We start from the raw sequence: 11,931 nt of genomic DNA, 5'->3' as shown, positions 1-11,931 counted from the left end.
ATTTGTGTGGGATGGTGATTTTCGATGGGACCAATTTCAATGATTGGATCCGCAATATTCGAATGGATACCCGCTACAAGTCAGGGAGTATGTCCTCGACAAGGAGATGAAGGAGATAAATGTCAACACTGCTACTCCCGAGGAGATCACTGCCTTTGTGACCCACGAGTGAGATGCTACGAAAGTCCATTGCATCATGCTCGTGACTATGACTATAGAAATCCAAAAGTCCTAGGAGGACTACTATCCCTATGAGATGCACCAAGATTTACTTGACAGGTACCACCAAAGTGCCAGGCAGGAGAGGTACGAGATCATCACTTTGATGATCACGACCAAGATGAGGGACGGAGAGTCTGTCACTGCTTATCTGTAGAAAATGCAGAGATATGTCGACTGCCTGCGGAAGTTAAATGTTAACTTCGATGAAGATATGGCGATTGATATCATTCTTCACTCCTTACCACCTTGTTTCAACCAATTCTGCATGACCAACCACATGAACAAGAAGGAGGTTAGCTTGAGCAAGCCTCAAGGCTTGTTGAGGATTGCTAAGAGCAACATCAAGGATAAATCTATTGCATCAACTCCCGATACTATTGCCCCCATCTTAACTATTAGGTAGGAGAAGGGTAATAACAGGAAGGCTCCTTCAAAGAGCCACCATAAGGGAAAGTCTCATGATGGTACCTCTTCTAGTGGAACCAAGGCTGGTACCGTTGCACCCTCCTCCAACCCGAAGGATGTAGAGTGCTACTACTACCATGAGAAGGGGCATTGGAAACGAGGTTGTCCGAAATATCTGCAAGATATCAAGGATGGGAAGATCAAGCTGTCCTTCATAGGTATTTATACTATTCAATCCTAATAACTCATCGCATGCTATTTCTTGGGTTTTTCATACAAGATGTGGTTTTCACATTTGTTCTGATTTGTAGGGCCTAAGAAGAAATAGGGATGTGGAGCAAGGGAAGATAAACTCGATTATGGGGAACAGAAGATCATCGGCTGTCACTAAGATTGGAGTTTACTCTTTAGTGCTTAGTAGTGGGTTAGGACTAGAATTGAATAATTGTTGCTATTCGCCATAAATGGAAATACACATCATTTCTTTTCATGGTTTATATAAACAAGGATCTAGATTTTCGTTTGATAATGAAAAAGGTTCTATTAATGCTTTTCTTAATGGTGTTTTCTATTTTGAAGCATTGCCTTGTAATGGAATATATGAAACTGTGATGGTTGTAGACAACTTAGGAAATGATGTGTTGCATATCAACTCTTCGAATAGTTTGGACAAAGCATGCTTGTGGCATTGTCGTCATGGACATGTCAACAAGAAACACATAGCCCATCTCCAAAAGCATGGAGTGCTAAAGTCATTCAACCATAGGGACGATGACGTGTGCGAGTCTTGTTTACTTGGAAAGATGACCAAGTCACCCTTCACTGGTACTTGTGAAAAGGGTGAGGGTTTATTGGATCTCAAACACACCGATGTGTGTGAGCCTTTTAGATCCACCACAAGGGATTCAAGCCGCTTCTATGTGACTTTCACCGATGATTATAGCAGATATAAGTATATCTACTTAATCAAGCACAAGTTAGAAACCTTTGAAAAGTTCAAAGACTTTAAGCAACAAGTGGAGAATCGGCTGGGCAGGAAAATCAAGATGCTTCGATCCGATCGAGGTGGAGAGTACCTTAGTCTTGAATTTCACGACTACCTCAAGGAAAGCGAAATCGTTTCGCAATTGACGCCGCCTAGGACACCGCAGTTGAACGGTGTGGCTAAGAGGCGTAATCGAACCTTGCTAGACATGGTTCGTTCCATAATGATTCGGGCTTCGTTACCTATCTCATTTTGGCGGTATGCCTTACAAACTGTTGTCCATATCCTTAACCTAGTCCCTACAAAGAAGGTTGCCAAAACACCTCACGAGATGTGAACAGGGAAAGCTCCCTCGTTGGCACGTATCAAGGTTTGGGGTTGCGAGGCTTTCGTAAGACGAGAGACTCACGACAAGCTCGAACCTCTTTGTGAGCGGTGTATTTTCATCAGCTATCCACAAAATTCCTTTGGATGTCTCTTTTGTAGACCGAGTGACAATGTTGTCTTCATTGCGAGGAGAGGGGTTTTCCAAGAGCGAGAACTCATAAACCAAAGGAACAGTAGGAGGCAAATCGATCCTGAAGAGCTTCAAGAATCGAACGATGAAGGAACCTCAAACACTAGCGCTCAACCTGAGGAGGAAACTCCTATTGAACCGATTAAATAGTCCTTACCTCTTAGACATTCCAGTAGAGTTAGTGTTTTTCCTGTGTTGTATGGTTTTCATATAACAAGTGAGGGTGATACGTTTATTAGAGATAATACACTAATAAATTTCGATGAACCTAACAACTACAACGAAGTCATGACCGGCCATGTATGACAACCAAGTTTGGAATTTGGTTGACAATGTGCGAGTTCGTAATACGGTCGGCGGAAAATGGAAAGGGGCTATGGACAGCGAGATTCAGGCCATGTATGACAACCAAGTTTAAAATTTGGTGGACAATGCCAGTTTGTAAGACGATCATGTGCAAAAGGATCTTCAAGAAGAAGACCGACATGGATGGGAAGGTACACACTTATAAGGCGCGATTGGTTGCGAAGAGCTTTACTCAAACTCCCAGATTTGACTATGATGAGACATTCTCACCAGTTGTGAAGATAAAATCTATTATTCATGATTATGAAATATGGTAGATGGATGTCAAAACTGCTTTCCTTAATGGGAAGTTGGCTGATGATGTTTACATGAGTCAACCAGAGGGTTTTGTTGATCCAAAGCATCCTATTAGAGTGTGTAAGCTTGATAAATCCATTTATGGATTAAAACAAGCATCTCGCAGATGGAATATTTGTTTCAATGAGAAAGTCAAAGAGTTTGGTTTTCTGTGAAGCGAGGATGAGTCATGTGTATATGTCAAAGCAATTGGGAGTATTGTTAGCTTCCTTGTATTGTATGTCGATGACATGCTACTCATAGGAAACGACATCCCAACCCTATAGGAAGTTAAGTCCTGGCTTGGGAAGTGTTTTGCTATGAAGGACCTCAGAGAGGCTGCCTATATTCTGGGAATAAGGATAGTGAGAAATAGGAGTAAAATACTAATAGGACTTAGTCAGAATACTTACTTGGACAAGGTACTAAAGTGTTTTAGTATGGAAAATTCCAAGAAATGGGATTTACCAATCAAAAGCAATGCCAAGTTAAGTAAGACTCAAAGCCCGAGTACCGAAGCCGAGATAGAAGAGATGAGTCGAATACCTTATGCTTCTGCAGTTGGCTCAATCATGTATGTTATGACTTATACTCGCCCTGATGTGGCCTTTTCTTTGAGCATGGTCAGCAGATATCAAGGGAACCCTAGCAGAGCACATTGGACCGCAATCAAGAATATTCATAAGTACCTTTCAGAGGACCAAGGAATGGTTTCTAGTCCTTGGTGGGAGTGATGACTTAAGGGTATGAGAGTATAGTGACTCCATTTTTCAGACAGATCGGGACAACTACCGCTCTCAGTTGGGCTAGGTCTTTACTGTTTACCCTGAATGGGGGAGCATTGACTTGGAAAAGTTCCAAGCAGGAGACCGTAGCTGATTCAACGTGCGAATCAGAGTACATAGCGGCGAGCAAAGCGTAAAAAGAGGTGATATAGTTGTAGAACTTCGTCAGAGACCTTGGAGTTGTACCAGCCATAAAGGAGCCTATGGATATTTTCTACGATAATGAAGGAGCGGTTGACTTGACCAAGGAACCGAGGGATCATGGCAGATCCCGACATATCGACAGGAAATATCAATTTATTAGAGAGTATCATCAAAGGATAACCTAGCAAATCCCCTTACGAAGGGACTGAGTAGGGTTAAGAACATGTCGCAGGCTAGGAGCATTAGGCTGAAGGACGATATTAGTTTAGATTAGATAGCTTTGAAACGTATAATAGATAAATGGTAATTAACTTCCGATGATTAAATAAAGGAGTATTATTTATAAGTAAAGTTATAGTCTTGTGTTAATTATTTACCTATTGTTTCACTTTACATGTTTTGACTTCCTAAATAATAAGATTATTTGAACAGTCCACAGTCGCTCATACTTTGGAAGTAGGTATGAATGAAGATTGTCATGAATTGGTTTGTAGACTGTCTAAATTGTATTAGACATAGCAAAAGTTTGTTGCAACGTTAATGAGTGCTTATGAAATAAGATCTGAGCATTGGATTAAACCCACGCATGCTGACATCACTTTATGGAATTTATCACAAGTAATCGCAAGACGATAATATCATATAGTCTTCAAACCTAGACATATGGTTTATTGTTTGCAAGTTGGTTGTGCATTGATAATGCGTAAACGCATCAGTAACTTGATGTTATAAAACACATTGTTGTGCATGATTTGATGAGTGAATAGTAAATGCATATAAGTCGAAGTTTATCTGTTCCTTTTATCCTAAGAGGGTAAAAGCGATATCTAGGCCCCTCAATGATTTGATTTGACTTATGTGTTGGGCCCGGTCAGGACTGAGTTGATGTGTTCAATAGAGTTCTATGTCAGACAAATCAGAGATCAAGAAACAAACTGTGGACAATAAATATGACTATGTTCCATGTAATTATCCGCATAATATCTTGAACAGAGGACTATACAATCCCTTATCTAAAGGATGAGTCAGAGTTCGACAGCAACTTTTGAGAGCTACGATTGCTAATCAGATTTTGAAGTCGTACTTGCATTTATAGTTATTAGACTTATCAAAGTGGGAGACTGTTTTATTAGTGTCTAAGTCCAAAACTATATTTGGTATGTACTTGACCCGATTGTAGCATGGTGATTTTGGGTTGCCTTCACCAAAGCAACTTGAGTGGATGATTAATGGAGAAAGAGGTTATTATGGTTTATTAATATATTATAAAAATAATATATTAAAAGAGAAATCATATTAGTTAATTAATATTGGTCAAGAATTAATTAAGAAATTAATTATGTGATCAAAAGAGATTAATTAAACTTTAGGGAATAGAATTGCAACTATAAGATAATTGAACTTGGGTTGTGGATCTTGTGGATTTAGGGAGTGGACGAAATTAGGGTGGAAGCCCACCTTGACATCGTCCAAGCCTCATTCTAGAATGTTCCATTGGACTACTTAAGGCCTAAGTAATCCAATTAGGGTTTTAACTGAAACCCTAGAAGCTCAGCTATTTAAGGACCCCCTAGGGCATCAAAAATCGGCTACCAAAAGAACCCTAGAGTCCTTAGAACCGATTTTGTGCCTCCATATCCTCTCTCCAAGATTATTCTAGCTAGGAAAATTTTGTGACAGCAACATAGCCAAAACAGTGGTTGTTTTCGAGCATCAAACTAACACCCAAAAGTCTTCCAATTTTCTACCCATTTTCGATATTCAAAGTAGTCCATATGTAGCTACTTTCAAACACTTAAAACCCAAGAGGAAGTTACCCTTAACCTCTCAAAAAGCTTGTGTTTTCCACCACCTTTTGGCAACATACTTTAGATCCAAATTAAAGCTTGATATATTCTTGATTTCTACTCTTTCCTTTTATCATAAAGTTCACTAATTTTAAGTGATTTAATACATAATAGAATTCTATCTTAGAAGTAAATATATGTCTTTATGTGTTAAGACATCCAAAAGAATACTCAAATTGCGAGCATGAGTGGAACCGGAAACTGCATGAACTTTTCTCAAACCGAATAACTTTACGCAACAAAAGTGCGTTTTCTACAGCCCATCTTTTATGTTTTACAAGTTTCGGGGGAGAATACACACTAAACAAATTCTAGTTGGATGATTTAAAGGTTGAGTCAACTGAAAATACAAGTTATGTCACTAAACATATCTAAGCTTAAATTTCAGCTATTTACAGAAAAGTTGTGGTATGTTCAAGGACTGTTTTGCCCTTCTTACACTTTATGGTTTTCAAAAATATACAATATTCAAATAGATCAGGCTATACCTTTTCAAGGACAACTCTCACGCATTCATTCGATTTTTCTACAATTTATGAAGATTTTTACAAAACTACCTATCATTTCAGAACATTTTCGGATCAGTCTGTAAAAATGAACATTTTCATTGTGGTTAGGAACCACTTAAGGTCAGGGTAAAAATTATGGACGAAGTAGACTCATTTTCTAATCTCTAAGAGTTTACGGATCCTAATTCCGACGTATGATGATTTTTCTATAATTTTTCTAAAAACATGGACAAAATTGCCCTTTTGATTAACCTCACTGTTTAGTCTTTCAAATGCATACACAAAGTATTGATGTAGATAAGAGAAACACAACTCATCATATTGTTTAAATCACACACTTCAAGGGTCACAAAAGTGTAATTTACAAACAAGTGTTTCTAATATGATCATGTTGAAAGCCTTATGACATAAGATGATTTTAAATATGTTGGTTTTTGGCACTCACAGCCAGGGTGTTGTATAAACATTGGTTATGGTCACTTACAGTCAGAGTACTGTCTAAACATTTTTATGGTCACTTACAATCGGAGTACTGTCTAAACATTGATATGGTCACTTACAGTGGGAGTACTGTCTAAACATTTGTTATGGACACTTACAGTGACGTGCTGTTTAAACTTGTGTAATGACACTTACAACCAATGTGTTGTTTAAACTCGTATAGGGACACATACGACTGTTGTCCTGTTAAAACTTTGGTAGCTTTAAATTATTAAGCGTTACAACCAAAAGTTTTCAAACACAAACAATTGGGAATTATAATAAGATCCCGAATACAAAAATACTAATACGAACTAGGATGAGGTTGTATATAGTATAAATATTGTTTGTAGATTGTTAAACCGATTAGTAGTATTTATTTATATAAGCACCTAATATTTTTCTTCACAAAAATATGTTAACATTTACTTTTATCATAAATATTTTAACATGGATACTTGTATTAGATTTCAAGTATCGGGTCTCACACGAAGCATATCGGTAAGATTGTTGACCATGTTTTGCACAACTTATTTGGTTAAACATTCCACGTTTTATAAAGATTTCTTTTTATAAAACTCATAGAGTCAAAGCCGGTGGAACTCACCAACAATTTTTGTTGACATATTTTAAAAATGTGTATTCTCAGGTAACTAAGAAGTCGTAGGTAAGACATCGGTTTTAAGGAAATTATTGTTCCTTTCTTTTGGGAATAAACTTGACTTGTTTACCGTTGTGTGTTTAAAATGAAGATGTATTTTCAATTCCAAAACTGAAAGGTTTGTAAAATATTGATTCAAATATGTTAAGTATTCGATATATGTGGTTGACTGTGATCTAGTGGTAAACGTCACAACCCCGGCGTTTTTCGTTGTTTTTCGGGGTGTGACATGAGTGATCTTCATTATCATTTTTGTGATTCATAGTATCCATGGAAGTACATTGCTATTCTTGTGATGTTGGTTTGCAAATGACAATAAAGATGTAGCAAGTTTGAATGTGGTATGCCCTTAATGCTATGGTACTATCTAATTTTGGTGTATCGTCCTTGGTTTGGTGATTTTTAGGATCTACTATTCTAAGTTGCTATTGTTGGCAATATTTTTTTTCTTAATTGGCTAAATGACCTCCTTATTTTAGGTTGTTTGTGTTTTGTTTTTGTAACATTTGTACTTTCTTATAGGTTTGTGTTGGATTTTGCTTAATGTGTTGGAGGAATTAGGGTTTATATTAGAGATTTGGATATCCTTGGATCGTGTGAACACTTTCCAAACTGATGTTTCTACCTTATGTTTGGGTTACAAGAAATCCAACCTAAGATAATCCAAGGGTACATTTACGAATCTAGGCACAGAAATCGTAAGCCAAATTGCTAGAAGGATTGTATGTTCGTTTGAAGAAAAGTGAGCTAACGATCGGCTATATCTTCTCAAAGAGAAGAGTCGTTTATATAATAAACAAGATTAGGGTTTGCCTCTTAGGGTTGGTCGTCATGAGTAGCTTTAGAAGCAAATCAAGGAAATCTGGAATTTAATGAAGATTTAGGGTTTCAAAAACTAATGAATTGAATTACTTTTACCATAATCACCCTCAAGAAGCTGATTTTTCCCACTATATTCGCATATGTAAACGGGACCCAGTCAGGAGCTCTGCCCTTTGGACCCCTCTAGAGGCGCTGCCCTAGACCCCGCCAAATGGGTGTTGTCCCTTTGGAAGCCCCGGACCCAGGGGCACTGCCCCCGGACCCCGTTATCGTCGAACCAGTTTTTAATTCGATCTTATACATGCGTGTACTCGGCACAAACTCGTACATATATTAGAGTATAAATTATGAAGTTCCTTAACTCACACGTTAGTTCCAATTACATAAAATGGCATGATGATACTAAAATCACCAACATAAAATACATCTTGTGGTTTAAGAAAAAGGTTGTTGGGCAGTTAAATTAAGTAAAGTTTAAATGGTTAAAGTTACTATGACAAAAAAGGTTGAAATTTCTTTTTTAATGTTTTGTTTTACCTGTCAGCCAAAAAAAGATACGAAGAAGTAACGAAACAAAATAATAAATAAAGACAAATTGCATTAAAACTAAACTCTTTAACATTTTTTATTTGAGCAGAACGATACGAATATGAGTTTTTATCTGCAAGTGAAGTTTAAGACCGACAAGAACAAACTTCTAATTTTACCCAAAATAATTTGTCAAAATAACATTAATAATTATTGTAATAGAAACTCATACATTTCTTCATTTTAAAGAAATTAATAAGAAATAAACAAAATCCATGAAAAAACTCATCGAAAAAAAACAAAATTGCCGAAACGAAACAACTCGCCGAAAAAACATAATCGACAAAAAGACTATAATTTCCAAAACAAAACAATGCACCGAACAGAATATTTTCGCTGATACGAAACAACACTTCAAAAAAAACATAATCATGGAAAAAAATGATATCCCCTAAATGAAGCAAGTCAACGAAAAAACTATAATCCGCCGCAACATCATGCAAATACACTATATATATATATATATATATATATATATATATATATATATATATATATATATATATATATATATATATATATATATATATATATATATATATATATATATATATATATATAGTTAGGTTCATGTGAGACCGTGAGACGTATTTTTTTATTTATTTTTTAGTTTTTTTTAGTTAATTCATGTTCCGAAAATAATATTTAAAAAAAGAATTTTTGGATTTTTCCATTTATTTTGTATTTTAAAATTATTTTTTAGAATATTTCACGTATTTTTCAAAAATAACGGGATTTTTTTTAATTTTTTTTATTTTTTTTAGTTAATTCAAGTTCCGAAAATAATATTTAAAAAAAGAATTTTTAGATTTTTCCATTTATTTTGCATTTTAAAATTATTTTTTTGAATATGTACAGTGTAATATTCTATTAGAATATTTCACGTATTTTAGAAAAAAAAAACAGGATTTTGTTATTTTTTTTTTTAGTTAATTCTAATTCCGAAAATAATATTTAAAAAAAATTTGGATTTTTCCATTTATTTTGCATTTTAAAATTATTTTTATATTTACTCTTACGGTCTCACAAAATTAGAATGGTCTCAAATTAACCTAAACCTAAACTTCTCTCTCTCTCTCTCTCTCTCTCTCTCTCTCTCTCTCTCTCTCTCTATATATATATATATATATATATATATATATATATATATATATATATATATATATATATATATATATATATATATAGTTTCTTCAAAATTATTTCTTATCAATATTGTATTTTTAAACATTTTTACATGTTTGTTTATGCTTATTTTGGTGATTTTAAAATTGTTTTTTTATAATTTATTTTTCAATTTTGTTTATATTCGTTAAATTAAATGGATGATGTAGAATTGTAAGAATATATAAATAATCCTATTTATTTCAGGGTACTGTTACGACCCCCATAGGAAACATTAGTAAGGCCATACATAAAGATACAGAATTATCAATCAAAATAGGATGGGAGAATGTTGTATTTTCATTTTTGCCATAAGTTCCAAAGCTAGGTTCCATTACAAATACACAATTGTGAGATTTAAACTCAGAACTCTTGCACTTTCACATTAATTAGAAGTAATAAGCTGAAGCTGGCGAGCCCGAACTACCACCTGAAGCCGTGCGAGTGCATGCATGCATTCTATGCTATACGAGACTGCCTCCGAACATAAGCTCCTCTTACTACTGCTTGCAGCTTCACAAGACTCCTCAATGCCTTATATGCTCTCCGCGCCTATGTACAAATAACAATCATTAATTCCCTTTTATAAAAGAACTTTTAATTCAGTGTTGAAAACAAGAAAACATAATTTGAATAGACGTACGAGGTGCCTTCGAAAGCAAGTTTGGATTTTAGTGGCTGCAGCCATTTCTTTGACCAATGGGGTGTCACAAACATTATCATCGATTGTGACGGGAGTTGATGGTGGTGGTGATGGAGGCGGTGGCGGTGGTTGCTCTTGAGAAAATGTTGTATTGTTGGTATGGAGAACAATGATGGTCTCGCTGGGACGTGAAGAAGACCGGAGAAACTTTCTACGGACAACACCAAACCAAGATCTTCGGGGTTTTGCCATTGAAGTCTGTATGCTCGAGGACTATTGTAGCTAGATAACCGTTATCTAATGATCGACTGGTTTTAAAGAAATGAATATGAAAGTAGAGTAGTAGACGTAAAGGCCGGAGATGTGCGCCCCATATCCAGGTTTTGGCCATACTTGTTTGCGTGTATGAGAACGTGAGGGCATGAATTGTGATTTATGAATTCGTCTATGAAAGCGATTGGGTGTTTTTAAAAGGTTTCAAAGCTTTTAAAACAGTTTCCCAGTTGGCCACCATGCTATTTTTGGAAAAGTCAAATGCATTTATTTATCTGGTTATAATTTAGATATTTTATTCTTATAGAATATATTAATCACAACTTTTAAAAATAAGAAGCGGTTAAATAAGAGCAACAAATAAATATGTTATATCTCATCAGTCTCATAAAACTTATTTATAATTCATTTGAAGTATGAATTTAAAAGATATATTAAACTATCTTTTTTAAAAAACAAGTTTTAAACAATTGTTGACTAAAATCAAAGTTATAAAATTATTAAAAGATTAATATACGAAGATTGTTTACTCACCAGCTCTGCTGCTTTGCTGCAGCTTTTGTACATCCCCTACATTTCCATTGCTTCTACTACAAACCACTCCAAAAAAATCATAAAACACTTTTAGAATTGTATACTTTCACTTAATATCATTTAAAGTTATTACCATCTCTCTCTCTCTCTCTCTCTCTCTCTCTCTCTCCTCTCTCTCTCTCTCATCTCTCTCTCTCTCTCTCTCTCTCTCTCTCTCTCTCTCTCTCTCTCTCTCTCTCTCTCTCTCTCTCTCTCTCTCTCTCTCTCTCTCTCTCTCTCTCTCTATATATATATATATATATATATATATATATATATATATATATAGTAAATAACACGAATGGTCCCTATAGTTTTAACTCGAAGGTCCCTATTGTTTGTTTTTATTGCGCGTTTGGTCCCTGTCTTACCCCAAAAGATTGTTTTGTCCTTGATTTTTTTAATTATTTTAAATAAACACACCCCCAACCCCACTTTCACCTCACCTTAATTATTACATTAAAATATTATGTCGAACTTTATAAAATAGGAAAACCCATAAAATGACATGTGGCAAAAATTAAATCAAAATAACTACAAAATAACATTTGTCAATTTGAATGAGAGTGTGAAATTTGGAAGGTTTACTTCCATGTAATTGATTTACTTTTCACACATCTTTCTCTCCCTCCACTGACTTCCTGCTCTCAACACAGTGTCTTCCATCGTTT

At 35.3% G+C, this 11,931-nt stretch overlaps 1 protein-coding gene across 1 annotated transcript; it reads right to left on the bottom strand.

Moving 5' to 3' along the window:
• Positions 1 to 10,089: 10,089 nt before the first annotated feature.
• Positions 10,090 to 10,780, bottom strand: LOC111901537 (protein IQ-DOMAIN 20). Its single transcript, XM_023897405.3, has 2 exons — positions 10,415 to 10,780; positions 10,090 to 10,323 (listed from the first exon to the last, which is right to left on the bottom strand). Exons 1-2 carry the CDS (start codon positions 10,664 to 10,666, stop codon positions 10,231 to 10,233), a joined length of 345 nt encoding a protein of 114 aa, XP_023753173.2. The 5' UTR covers positions 10,667 to 10,780; the 3' UTR covers positions 10,090 to 10,230.
• Positions 10,781 to 11,931: the final 1,151 nt, after the last annotated feature.

This window comes from Lactuca sativa, chromosome 4 (genome assembly GCF_002870075.4).
Source record: "Lactuca sativa cultivar Salinas chromosome 4, Lsat_Salinas_v11, whole genome shotgun sequence".
Lineage (NCBI taxonomy): Eukaryota > Viridiplantae > Streptophyta > Magnoliopsida > Asterales > Asteraceae > Lactuca > Lactuca sativa.
This window is presented reverse-complemented; position numbering and strand designations above follow the sequence as displayed.

What these genes read in the sequence shown, in the direction of transcription:
- LOC111901537 (XM_023897405.3), bottom strand. Translation starts at nt 10,666, where the DNA reads ATGGCAAAACCCCGAAGATCTTGGTTTGGTGTTGTCCGTAGAAAGTTT. An exon ending in CTTGCTTTCGAAGGCACCTC is followed by an intron (nt 10,324 to 10,414) that starts GTACGTCTATTC and finishes ATTTGTACATAG; the next exon opens with GCGCGGAGAGCATATAAGGC.